Source organism: Prionailurus viverrinus, chromosome A2 (genome assembly GCF_022837055.1).
Source record: "Prionailurus viverrinus isolate Anna chromosome A2, UM_Priviv_1.0, whole genome shotgun sequence".
NCBI classification, from domain to species: Eukaryota; Metazoa; Chordata; class Mammalia; order Carnivora; family Felidae; genus Prionailurus; species Prionailurus viverrinus.
The window spans coordinates 19739387-19753011 of NC_062562.1; the positions used below are offsets into that span (position 1 = coordinate 19739387).

The following is a 13625-nucleotide window of genomic DNA, read 5'->3' on the forward strand; positions in this document are numbered from 1 at the left end:
AGGCAAAATAATCCAACAGAGCAGCAATAGCAGGAAATCAGGGACCCAAAACAGGAATGAAGGGGCAGGGCAGCCTGCCTCTCTTCCTGCCTGCCTTGCTTATGCTGTGTGCTTGCTTGCTTGCCATCTGAGCGTAGAAGCTCACATCCCATTTCTGTCTTTGGGAACATTCTCTCCCAAGAGAGCTGCCTTACTGGGTGACTTAGCTTGGCCTGGAGAGGGGAGGGGAGGGAAGGAGGGTAAGTGAAGGAGGGTGGGCAGGGAGAACAGAATGAGATTTCATATGAAGTGGAGTCTTTCTGGGGGTGGGGGGGGGGGAGAAGCAGACCAGGTGTGTGTGTGTGTGTGTGTGTGTGTGTGTGTGTGTGTGTGTGTGTGTACTTGTATGTAACAGAGCAGGGGTGGAGGTGGGAGGGGAGGGTGGGAGGCACTAAGCGGGAAACTAAAAAATGAATTTATCTTTTTTAAAATGGAAATCAGAGTGTGTTGGTTCATGGCAACTATTAGTATCAGTATCGGGATGAGCCCAGGAAAAGAGCCATGGAACCCACAAGTTTCCTTCTGGTTGGGTGAAGAGAAGTCCCAGCTAATCCAAGTCCCTGGTTTTCAGAGCCACATTTATTTTAGAATTTGGGGGAAATTATGAGAGAAAATGGGCATTACCAATCTCTGTCTCTTTCCCCAGTGGCTGTCTCTGAGCAGATTTCCCTTCACAGGGTGTGAGATTGTATGCAGAGGCTGGGAGCGGGGGGGAACACTGTGTTGTGTGAGCAAGAGGTCATGCAGTTGTGGCCAGAAAAGACCTTCTTCACAAGGATGGACCTGAGCCCCCAACCTGCCTATCCTTGTGGCCTTTCCTTTCCTTCCCCGCTAGAAAGCTCCATGTTAATTTATTTCTTATGGGCAATTATTTATTATTTGGACTTTCCATGTGTCTTGTTTTTCTTGGGGGGGGGGGCGGTTAGATTTTAGGAGGGTAGGAGATAGGAAGGGAAATGTTAATATCTCCCAGATCCCATAGCTGCTGGTAAACAAGTCCCAGGTAGATGGTGAATTGACCAAGGAAAGAGAGTTGGGCTTGACCGAGGTTTACACTAAACAGCTATGTTTTCGGGAAATGGCCTCTCAGGAAGACCAGTGAATCTTGTGACTGGATAGTTAGTGCAGGTGAGACTCATTCCACAGAGATTGAAACTTGGGATCATGGAGTTTGCCATTGGGAAGTCGGTGACCCCAAATTTGGAGCTGTGTCCTCCTGGGATGACTTTAAGGTAGGCTCTCTATGCTGAATAGTGAAGCTCTGCATAGGTGACTGCTGGGTTGAGAGAATAGACTGCTGATTTCCTATTAGGAAATGTCTTGGCCTCCCCAGCCTGACAGATGATCATTGTGGCCTGGTGTCTGTTATCTCCATCCTCTTTGAAGGAACACAGAGCAGCCCTTCCTCTGTAGGAGCCTTAAGTCTGGCTTTTGTCTTAAAAGAATACATCAGTCATTCTGGGTCTCCTCTTTCTTGTTGCCAGTGGCAGAGGAGGGGGTATCTAGTCTTTAAGCATAAACACTGGCTGTCTTCCTATTGGCTCTTTTCCCCCTGCTACTGAGACTTTGCTAGGCAGTTCTTTATGAAGAACAAACCTGTCTGGCTTTAGAGTTTTGCCACCTATTCATGGGTCCCCACTGGGCAGCTGCTGCACCTGCCTCTTTCCAGCCTTGGAGGCAGCTTAGCCAAGTCTCCCCTAGTAGTAGTTGCTTCTGCAACTCTTCTGACAAGTTTGTTTCCATTGTTAGAGGGCTTTAGCACATTCTGGGGTATTGTCCCCAGAGAAGAGACAAGGAGATGGCTAATGGGGGTGCATGCATGCATGTGTGTGTGTTTGTGTGCTGTCCAGTTGCACCAAAAGTGGAACTTAAAGAGCTTTCTCTCTCTGTTTTCATAGGTACCCTGTCAGACACTTAGCTCTCCTACTCATAGAAGCCTTAGATCTACAATTTAGCTATGCAAATTATTTTAATAATTTTAAAATAGCAGTTCCAACCAGTGCTTTCTCTTTCAGAGGTATCCCAAGAATGATGGTGAAGGGACTCAGTTGGAGTGGGCTCTCAGATTTGAGGCTGGTGCAGTAGGAGCGAGCTAGCCTGGATCTCTGATTTGCAGAGCACACTCACAATCTGGGCTACAACTGATGCCTCTAAGGCCCCCAGAGCACTGGGATCCCAGAGGGGTGTGTGTGTGTGTGTGTGTGTGTGTGTGTGTGTGTGTGTGTGGTGTTAGGGAAGGAGGAATATGTCTGTGTTTACCTCTAGGAAATCACAGCAGCAGGCTCTGAGAATCTGGAAATTATCAGCAAAGAATTGAAACCAGTCACTGGAAGGATGGGCCTTTGAAGGTACCAGGAAGTGAATGGGTATTCTGAGAGGCAATACATACCTGCTCTCTACCCACTGATTCCAGGGGCTGGGTCTTACTTCAGGTCAGAAGAGGCAATAGTTTGGGGAAGCTGACCTGGCTAGAGAAGCCTTTTTTTGATATGTGCAGCTTATATTGTATAAAGGCTATGGGGTGGGATCATGGGAAATTAGAATGCTACCAGTTTCATGTTTGGGGGTTTTTTGTTTTTTAATCTGAAAAAACACTTTTCTGCTATCTCTTTATGTGTGCTGGTAGGCAAATGTGCATGCACATCAAATATGAGCATGTGTGTGAGGGAAGCAGGAAATGTCTCAGAGCCTAAGAACCATGTTTTACAGCCTCTTTGATCAGAAACACTTGGTGGTGGCTTTCAACCACCATCTAGGCCTGAGTGACGGAAGGATGGTGATAATGGGTGGCGGGGGGGGGGGGGGGGGGGGAGGGATGTGCAGTGGATCAGGCCTCTCAGCATTTTCCCCTCACCATTGTCTTCCAAAGGATGTTTTCAAGGACCTCTCAAGCTTGATCCATCTGGCTTAGTCTGAATCCTCAGCCTAGGGAATATAGTACTACTTAATGATTCAGGATTACCATTTGTAATGATGTTCAATTTTCTTTTCTTAATATCTTTGTGGATGAAAATGGAACCAGAGACAAAGTAGCCATTTCAGTAAGAAAGTAAATGAACCATGTTGGATCAGATCATTGGATATCTGCCAAGTTCATACCCCTCGAGTTGTGCTTTTTGAGCATCTATCTCTTCACCTGCTGACTTAAGGAGAACTCTTTCTGGTCCTTGGAACTCTCTTCTCTAGGAATTAGTATGTGGTATCTCTGTATATACTTGTGATTCACAACTAAATATGAAATTGCCCTCTCTAGGGCGTGAAGCAGTTAACTGGGGTAAAGTTTTGCTGATAGGTTGAAACAACCAAACTTTAGTGGTCTTGGTGGGATGGTCACTCCCAAAGCTGTCAGCAGAGCAAGGCTGTCTGTCTCAGTCCGTTTGAGCCTGGCATTGCTGTGGCATTACTCTGGAACCGAGTCCTCACCCCATGGGGAAGGTCTGGGGGTTATACATTCCTTATTCCTAGTGTTCTTGGCCATGACCCCCTTCCTCCTGCTTCCCAGTTCCCTGTGAGTCCTCAGAAGACCAGTCTCCCTTCTGAGTCATGGCCTCCTGTGCACCCAGATCAATCATTCTTTCCCCAGCAAAACTCTGAGATAAGAGCTCTTTCCCCCAACAGACCCCCAGGAGACTTTCTGGCCCTCCTCTGACTTGTTCCCAGGAGATCTGCACCTCAAGGCCTGAGAATGCTGCGCTTTCCATCAGCCACAGTCAGACTCTGTCCCCTCCTACTGACTCTTCTGCCCTATGTGTTCTGATGTGACCCCTTCATGTCTCTTCTGTGCCACTAGCTTGGCCCTAGGCCTTTTATGAATACCAAGTCTTAACGATGAACTTCCCGAGCAGGCAGTGGCCAACTTACTTCTTCATTCTTCAGGGACCTGAGTCTGCCCCTTTCCTCTCTCACAGGTTGGTTGGATATAGTAATCCAGTGCGTTGGGAAGAGGTAGCCAGGCAGGCTGTGGAGTCTGTAGTGCAGAGGGCTTGGGGAGATTTGGGTACTCTGTTACCACTACTGGGATGATATTCAAAAGAGGGGACCTCATACTGTGACCTGACCCAGGACCCTTCTCTGAAAGAGAGCTCAGCCCAGGGGTGTGTGTGTGTGTGTGTGTTTGTGTGTGTGTGTGTGTGTGTGTGTGTGTGTGTGTGTGTGTGTGAAAGAGTGTGCGTGCGTGTGTGCGCACACGTATGCATGCATGTGCGCGCGAGAGAGTGTGCATTCGTGCATATGGGTGTAAACTGTTATCTGGTTGTGTTACTCAGGGTGGGCTGGGGACTCACGGGAAAAATCCCCCTCAGCCTGCCCAAGACTGGTTTTATCCTGTACCCTCTCCAGAAGGGTCAGGGGAAGGGGGTCCAGGTGGGTTGAGGGGGTCGCAATGGATAACCACTAAGGCCACACTGCTGCCGGGAGGAGTTGGGGGGGGGAGATATGAAGTGGCCCCAGGGACCTGGCACCTGGCTTTGGTTTTCCGTCTTCTTTCCTCAGGACGCCCCCTGAGGCCTGGGACCTGCTGCGCCTGGCTTTGAGGAGCATCTGTGTCTGGGTGCTCCAGCTGCTGGTGTGATCATGGGCTTCCCTCCTCTCTCAGCAGGGCAGGTGCTCCTGCCCCAGAGACTGGGCAACTGGCTGTTTCTATGACGTATTTATTTTTACTTGTGTTTCATGTCACTTTTTTAAAAAAGCAAACAGAACAATTGTAAGTCAGTATAACTGCCTATCAGTTTTCTTTATTTCTCTTTTTGTAAAATAAAATTTAAACTCCAGAAGGCAGTGTTGTTTGATCAAGGAATTGTCTGAACAGCTGGCTGGCTGACTGGGTGGTGAAAGGGATATAAACTTAGAGTATAGTGGGCACTGGGATGGTACTTGATGTGAGTGGGGTGGGGGAGAGAGGTGGGAATAGAGGGCAGACTGCTGGTAGGCTCTTTGTTGCAATGGGGTTCACTAGGCTTTTTCTGCCTTTGCTCACCTGAAGAGGACCACATTTCCAGGCTCTAGATGAAACATCGAAACTGACTCAGAGTGGCTTAAAGCTAGATGATCCTCAATCATGGCAAGTCCTGCTGGGGCAGCCCTAACCAGACTGTGGGGGATTGGGGATTGGGTGCAGCATCAGTGCCTTCAGAGGATGGGAGATGACTGGTGGCAGGGTATGCAGACTGTCTTACACTGCATATGCCTTCTCCATTTGTCATCTGGGTTAGTGGATCTAACCATTGCCTCACAGAGAACTGTCCAGGGCTTTGGAATATGAGACGTAAGGGAAGGTGAGGGCAGTCCACTCTTTGTCTCCAAGTTTGGTCCCTGTAAGGGGAGAAGCCCTATGGAAAGAGTCTCTGGAAGTTTGCAGAGGGAGAATTAAAGTGGCTCTGTGGGGGTTTCTTGGACAGAGAAAGGCAGGAGGAGACAAAGGCCAAGTCTGGGTTCATGAGAGGATTCGTACTATAAGGTGGAACAGGTCTGCTTACACTTATTTCTAGAGGGAAGAGGACTGCGTCTTAGCTGCCTTAGCTGGTGGCCAGCAGAGGTCTTGCAGAGATCCCTACCAAAGGTTGGGCTTACTCTGTTGGGAGCAGCCTGAGATGAAAGGGAGGAGTGGGGACTTGTGGCCAGCAGCTTCTATCACAGGTAGACTCTCCATTGACAACAGAGGTGGTGAAGCTCCTAAGGCACACCCTGAACTCTGACGTGGCATCTGGAATTCCCCAGCCAGCCTGAAGGAAGTGAGCAGAGAGGACAAGATGAGGAAAGAGCAGCTCCAGACAACGGTTTCTAGGGACAATCTCATCAGATTCTGAGAAACAGGAAAAATGACCAGGTGAACATTGTGTTCAGAAGCTGTCTTGTCTCTGAACCATGAATTGGCCCTTATCTCACAGGAAATGCTTCCAAGTGTATAGCCCACTTGCCTGGAGCACCTAAAGGTTTTGATCATGTGTTTGATGTTCATAAGCAAAATCAAACTACCATGACTCTGCCAGCCCAGCCCTGAGTGCCTGTGAGGGGCCAGCTGCTCTTCCTACCAGTGTTTGCCCAGAGGGCTGGGGATAGGCTTGGCCCTGTGGATGAGGGTCATTCTTTCCTGCCTGGGATTGGAACAGTGTGAAGTAGTGGGAAAGGAAGCCAGGATTATGAGTGCCTCCGTGTGTTCAGTCTGCCCTTTGCTAGTGCAGTAGTGGAATCCAGAATAAGATGATTCCCCTCCCAAATATCAATCCTCTGTGTCAGAGGCACCAAGGTAGCTCATGTAGCCAAGCTTAGGAGCATAGTTGTTCCCTCTCCTACCCCTTCCACTGCAAGACTGGGCCTCTCAGGAGGGCAAAGTTTTATCTTTAGGGATCTAGAAGAGTGCTTTGTATAGTTTGTAGGTCCTCAGAAATATGAGCTGAGGATTCAGCCTATGTTCAAGGAGTTTACACTAGAATACCTTAAGCTAGAAGGTCAGCCCAACCTCCCCCAGGCACTTCCAGGGCTCTGGGGAGGAGACTGCAAGGGGGCGGTTCCTGCTTAGCTCCAAGAGGGTAGGGCCTTAGTTCCGTTTCTTCAGTATCCCCAGCCCCTTGAACTGTCCTGGCAAGGAGTGTTACTCAGTAAATGTTGGGTGGATGAATGACCACTCCTGTGGTTGGGGGTGGGGTGGGGTGGAGTGTTGGAGGCATGACTGATATTTGCACTATTCCAGAGGTTGGATCCACTAGCTTCTTCCCTGAGTCCAAGCTGGGCGTCAGTTTCCTCAGTTGTAAAACGGGGGCAGGTAGCCTTGACTTGCTGGGTTCCCAGGTCCATCGGGAAGCTACAATGAGAGGAAGTGGCAGGACGAAGGGTACTACAAATAAATGCCATAGGCTGATACTGCTGTGCTGAACTTCCCAAGCCTCTTCAAACGCTTCACTCTGGTGCGGGCTTCCTTGGACCCAATCTGGCTCTCTACTGTGGGCCACCAGGCTGACTTACCCCAACACCTGGGGCCGGGTAAGTTTGTGGGAGGCAGGAAAGTGCTCAGTGGGCTCCGCCCCTGACAGCTCCTGGGGCTGGGCGCCGCTCGATGCTAAGACCGGGCGGGGCAGGCCTCCGCCCTCCCGTACCGCGCGCACGCGCCCACGGCCACGGCCACGTCCCGCCGCGAGAGGGGGCGGAGCGAGCGTGCGCGGCGGGCGCGCGCAGGCTCCGCGACCTAGCCTGGAGCCGCCTGCGCGGATCGGCGTCCGCGGCGGGCGGCCGCTGAGGTGAGGGCTGGGCCGGAGGAGAGGCGTCCCCGCCTGGGCGGCCTCACGCGCGCTGAGGGCCTGGAGCCTCCGTCTGTCCGGGCGCGACCTCAGGGGTTCCCGCGTCCCCTTCGTGACCCCCGCAACCCAGGGCGCTCTTTGCATCTCGTCTCGCCCACAGCTGGGTCCAAGGGCCCGGCTAGGTCCAAGGGCCCGAACGCGACCTTGGACCAGCCTACCACCCCGCGTTGCCCCGGCTTCGGCCACGGGGCACGCCCCGAGCCAGAGGAGCTGGAGCCGGGGGTGGAGGGTGGGGGTTGGGGAACTGAGGCAAAAACCGCACTTTAGCTCCGCCCCTATCCCTGGAGGCCGCGCCTCAGCCGTGGCTGCAAACTTTAGATTCTCTTAAGTTACGGAGGTGTGTGAGACCCCGTGAGGTCATGGCTGAAAAGAAAGGAGCTGGGTAAATAAGCGAGGCGCGAGTGAGCAGGGCTGGAAGCGCAGAGTGGGAGTCGGCGCACCTCAGTCCCGCGCAGGCCTGGGTCTTTCCGCCGCTCACTGGCACCGAAGTTTAAGGGCCCGGCCCACTGCCGCGGCGCAAGTGAGCAGCCTCAGGAAGCCTCGCCGGCTCGGGTCAGAGACGACCACCCCTGGTCTCTGACCCGAGGAGAAACCGATGTCAGCGATAGGGGCTGTTTCAAAGCCAGTTACAGAGGCTGGAACCCTCCAAGAAGAGGACTCTCCAAGAACAGGGGCATAAGCACAGCCCCAGTGAAGAGTTGACATTATGAGGCCGAGTTTGGCTTTTGGCTTCTGATTTCCGTAAGCGGTAGGAGGACGAGGTAGAGGTGCAGCCTTGTGGTGAGGAGGGAGTTCCTGTAGAGGCCCTAGTGGGCTTTCCCCGAAAAGGGAACAGTCAGGGCACGGTGCCCAGCTCAGTGGTGATTTTCTCTCTGCCCCCAGCACTGGAGTACTTGGAGCATTTGGTCCCTGCGGCGCTGGATGCCATGAGTTGCTAAAAGTGAGCCTGGCTTTTCAGGTGAGCTTCCTCGGCCCTTCTCCTGCCCTTTCTCTTGAGTATGGGGAAATACACTTTGCCCTGCCTCCCTCCTGTGCTGACCTAAGCTCTGGGGTGCATTTTCCCTCTCTTCTGAGTACTTTAGGAGGTGAGAGGAAGAGGGAGGTGGGAACTAAGTTCCTTTGAGGTAGACGGGGAATGTGCAGCCGAGAGGGTAGGTCAAAGTGAAGGATGGTCACTCTCAAGGCAACTGAGACCTAGCTGCTGAGTGAGAGCTTCCAGCTGAGAGCCTTGGGTTCAGAGATGTCCCAACATGGATTAAATGCTTGAGCCTTTCTGGAAATCCTGTCACTTGGGAGGAGAAAGTGAAAATGGCAGCCTGGAGTCAGACTGCCTGAGTTCCTAGTGCCTGCATTTTGGTCCAAGTCGTTCTATTTAGTACCTGTGTGACCTTGGGGGAAGTCTCTTAACTTCCTGATCCTTACCTACCTTGTTTTGAGGATTAATAAAGTAGCTGTGTTTCAACATTTGGATAGTGCCTGGCATATAGTAAGTACCGTAGATTAGTACTACACTATAGTAAGTGAAAGATTTATCGTCATCATCATCATCACCAAGGAAAATAGGAATGAAACTAACTGGAGGCAAGATGAGTAGGATGGCCAATGCATCCAAAAAAAGCACAACTGTGGCGCAGGAACAGGGATGGCTAATACCAGTGTGATGCACCTCCATGCTATGACATCAAAGGTTTAGGAGTTTAGTTTGCCTCTTTGTTAAGGCAAACACTATGTGTATGTTGACTCCAAAGACCGTTTTTCAGCAAAAAATTTTGACACCCAGAACCCACAGGGAACAAATTATTCCATAGAGCTAAATTTCCCATAGGGCTGAAGCATTGATTTCCACCTCCCAAATCTTTTAAATTTTTGTTTATTTATATTTTAGAGCGAGAGTGCATGAATGGGGCAGAGGGACAGAGGGAGTGAGAGAGAAAGAGAATCTCAAGCAGCCTCTACACTCAGTGGAGCCTGATGTGGGTGGGGTTCGATCCCAAGACCCCGGGATCATGACTCAAGCCAAAATCAAGAGTTAGACACTCAACCTACTTAGCCATCCTGGTGCCCCAAATCTTTAAAATTTTCAATACTTGGAGTGAGAATATTCCTCCAGTGGGTCACATGTTTCCCTTCCTTTTTAAACTGCTGTGATTTTCCACCCCCCTGGGGGACTCAAATCAAGCCCTTTGTATAAGTGGGTTGGGCTTCTGGCCCCCAGCTTCATAGAGGGCTGGACATAGAGGGCTGGACAGTCTGCCTTGAATGGCTCACACACCAACCTCTATGTTGTGTTCCTGGCCCTGCTTTTGGATAGCTTCTCTGTTTCTTTGTTGTTGTTGTTGTTGTTGTTGTTGTTGTTGTTGTTTTCCTTGAAATGAGTGTCTTTATTACTTGTAGCATACAAAAAGGAGGAATGAGGAAAGGCCAATGGGGAGGAGGGACAATTGTCAGATAAACGACATAAACACAAAAAGGAGAAAAAGACACCCTCACCTCACCCCAGGATGCCTTTCCACGAACTACCTAGTAGAGAAGGTGGGGTGGCAAGATCAAAACTACAAAAACTAATTCTAAACACCTGGAGATGCTGATGGGGAGAGGGACAGGGCAGCAAGTGGACCCAGCTGTGGCTCCCTCTAGGTTGGCACCCCTTCCCCATGGGATGAACTGCTTGGGCCAGGGATAAGTAATTCTTCTCCCTGGTGTGTTTCCATTTCTAACAAACTTGTCTTTCTCCTCTTTGTTTCTAATCTGTGGGCTGGAAAAGTGGGATGAATCTTGTTAGTACCATTGGCTCAAGTCTGGGAAGCACAGTGCTGGACTTTGTTCTGGCTGCTTTGGCTGATTTGATCCGATCTTTCCTTGGTTCTGGATGGGTGAGCTTGCTGGATAGCAAGATTCTGAGGGCCCGATGTGCTTCACAAAGGAGAGTTTCCTATGAAAGTCTCTTCCTGTGGTACATTTTCCCCGTGGGGTTTTGTTCCTTATGGTTTCCCTATTTGTTAATAAATGATTGGACCCTGGCGCTTGCCCATCCTCCCTCTGATAGTGGTCCATGAGGCTTGGGGAAGCTGGGCAGGCAGTGTGGCTCTGCTGTGGGAAGGAAGAAGTAATGTAGGGAAAAGGCAAGCTGGCTTTCTTGCCCATCTTGAGGGAGGCTGGTCAGGGCTGGGAGTATGTCCATAGCTGACTCACTCCTGTTCACCTCTATGACTCAGTTTCCCCAGGTGTGACCAAGGCTGCCAGCTGACAGGCAGAGCTGTTCTGAGAGCCTCAACAATTGTGATTAAGAAATAAAGAGGCTTGCGGCTTCAGTCATCCTTTGTAGCTCTCTTCTAGGTCACTTCTGTGTGTAAACACCCTGGTCCCTCCTCCTCCTGGGTCAGAGCACCCAAGGCAGGGCTGAGGTTGGGCCATAAGTGGCTGGCGGGCAGGTGGGCACATTGGTCAGAGCAGGCTACCAGCCTCCTCTCCCTCCTGTCTCTTTTGCAGCTGTCTTGGGGGCACAGTGTCGGGGGCACAGAGCCATGTCTGACCTGCTTCTCCTAGGCCTGATTGTGGGCCTGACTCTGCTGCTGCTGCTGACACTGCTGGCCTTTGCTGGGTACTCAGGGCTGCTGTCTGGGGTGGTGGTGAGTGCCGGCTCACCCCCCATCCGCAATGTCACTGTGGCCTACAAGTTCCACGTGGGGCCCTACAGCGAGACTGGGAGGCTTTTCACCGAGAGCTGCAGTGTCTCCCCCAAGCTCCGCTCCATCGCCGTCTACTACGACAACCCCCACATGGTAAGGAGCCTCCTGTTCCCTGGCTGCGGTTCTGCCCCATGGATGGACATGGGGCCGGGGGGTTGTAGTTTCTGAGGAAGGGGTGGGAAAATCTGTGATCTGGTCCTGCAGACAACCTCTTCTCTGAGCTTGAAGCTCCTTCCAGATTTAGCTTGGACTCCTGTGCCAGGCATCCATATGCTCCTTTCTATTTGCCCAGGTCTGGTTCTTGGCTCATAGCTACCCATAGCTACCCATGGACTTCTGACTGCAGGGGGCCACAGCATTGTGTGTCTCTAGTTTCTGCCAAGGCTTTCGTCCCCTGCCTCCTCTTGCTGTCCCTCCCTCTTCCATCCCCATTTGAGGCCAGTACTCTAAGGCCAGGCTGTTCAGATTCTGCCTCTCTTTGGGGTCATACCTTGTTGTTTCTGTGCCTTCCCTCTTTTAGCTTTCCTGCTGTGGCTGCAGCTCCTGTGGGCTTGAGAGGGCAGGCCCTGGGCATGGGGCTTAGAATCCTACCTCTTCAGCCATTTTGGTGACTCCTGCCTCAGTCATATAGCATCTCTTTGGATGTCAAGCTGCCTGGTTGCAGGAGGGCCTGGTGGAGAGGAGGGGGCAAGTGGAACCAGGTGAGCTCCCCAGAATGTCTAGGATGCTGGGCTCACAGACGAGCCCAGCATCACTGGCACCCTGTGGGCGTCTGGCTGTACTTACAGCCTGTGGTGAGTCAGGGCTCACCAATGTCGCCTCCTGCCATGCCATGGGGTGGTACTGCCCACAGCTGCATGGGCTGGCAGCTCTGCCAAGAGTTCTTCAGCCTTCAGCTTGGAGCCTTGGCAAACAGGCCATTGGGAATCCCCAGCTCTGGTTTCCTTGTCTGAAGAGCTCAAGTAGGCAAGGCCTACAGCCTACCCACTGTCTGCTGACCAAGCCTCACTGGAGTACTTAGTCGAAACAAGGGTGTACTGACTGTCTGTGCCAGGTTCTGCATGACGTCTGCACTCCGGAGATGAACAGACCTGGCCCTTTCCTCAAAAACTTTCATGTGTTTGGCAAGTCAGCCCCATGCAAATGAATTTCTAATAGCCACTATACTCGATGCCCACAGAGCTTTGAGCTGTGCATTTGGGGAGGGTACTCAAGTCTGCCCAGGAGGCTTAGAGAAGAGGTCGACTTTAGCTGGGACATCTCCCGTGAGTAGAACTTTGCTCTGCCACGAAGGGCCTCCTGACTGAGGGAAGTACAGCAGTAAAGGCTTACAGACATGGGATGACAGGGGAAGTGTGGCCAGTGGACATGTGTGGGTGAAGAAAGTGGTAGAAAGGTTCACTGGGCCAGGCAGTGGGAAGAAGAGCAGGTTGGGAGGCAAGGCACAGCACAGTTTGCCCCCTGTGACTTAGGAAGCTAACTGGATGGCAGGTGGAGGAGAGGAGGAGATGAGACAGGGAGGAGGAGATTGGGCTGGGCCCAGGTGAGAGGTGACATGGCCTGGTTGAGGGATGAATAGATGATGAGGATTTGAGGTCACATGGTTGGGAGATGGCACTAAGTGGGAGTCTAGAGCACTGGAACCTTAAGTGGCATGGGGCAGGTGCTAGGCTTCAGGAAGCTCCTGGACCAGATGCCCGACCCCCACCCTTGCAGGGCTCCGTTATGTAGGTCCCTGCCCCTCTTATATGCCCTCCCCTGGTCTCTGCCCCTCTTTCCTCACCTGATCCAGTTAGAGACTCTGCAGGCCTCAGTGGTGGGAAGGAGGAGAGTCCTTGCAGTTGCCTCTTTCCTCATCAGCATGTCCTGTTCCTAAAGCAGCATGTTGCCACTTGGGTTGGAAATGCTAATTCCAGGATGGGAAAGAGCCAAAGCAGGAGTATACCTTGAGGTCAGTGCTGGAGGCTGGTCCAGGGAAGAGTGAGGTAGAAAAACCCTGGCATGGAGTGCTCTTCCCATGGCCTCCTAGCCCAGTCCTCCATACAATTGTCCTTGAGGTCGGGTGGCCTTGGGTGTCCAGGGTTGGCTGGGTGCAGCCTGACTTGGGTGCCAGTCTTGGGGGACCACAGCCTGAGAGTAGAGCCTCAAGGCTGGCAGCCCTGGGTTCTGATTCTGTCTCATCACTGTCATGCTTTGGATCTTGATCATGTCACATAATCTCTCTGGGCCTCTGTTTCTTCATCTATAGAACTGTGTTAAGATATCTGCTTCATAGGTTGTCTGGAAAGAATCAAATTAAGTGACACAGGTGAGGCATTCATCCTACAACCTGGCCCTCAGTAGCTGTTTAACAACAACAAAAAGGGTGGACAAAATATTCATATTAATTAGGTACACTGAGACATTAGGCTGAGCTCTCATGACCTAGGCCTAGACCTTGGCCTGGCTATGGACATCTGGCTGGCTCAGAGGACAAACATATAGGTCAAAGTGGCCCCTCTGATCCTGTTCCTCTCAGTCCTGGGTCACTCTAGAAGATACTGTGTCCACATTCAGAGCTAGGTTATACCCTGACACCTGGGATGGCTCAGGGATGCTTAGTCTC

The 13625-nt window shown here is 51.6% G+C and overlaps 1 protein-coding gene across 6 annotated transcripts in view; it reads left to right on the forward strand.

The window, feature by feature from the left end:
- The first annotated feature begins 7205 nt into the window (after positions 1 to 7205).
- The window catches only part of TEX264 (testis expressed 264, ER-phagy receptor), a 31733-nt gene continuing 25313 nt past the window's right edge, over positions 7206 to 13625 (forward strand). For 2 of the 6 annotated variants that reach the window (XM_047845078.1, XM_047845082.1), the window contains exons 1-3: positions 7206 to 7271; positions 8214 to 8289; positions 10821 to 11113. In XM_047845078.1, coding sequence (XP_047701034.1) covers positions 10856 to 11113 — 258 coding nt within the window. In that variant the 5' untranslated portion in view covers positions 7206 to 7271; positions 8214 to 8289; positions 10821 to 10855. Of the gene's footprint in view, positions 7272 to 7301; positions 7714 to 7742; positions 8093 to 8213; positions 8290 to 10820; positions 11114 to 13625 lie in introns of those variants that run through there. The other 4 variants (XM_047845081.1, XM_047845079.1, XM_047845080.1 and 1 more) reach the window with 4 other exon arrangements.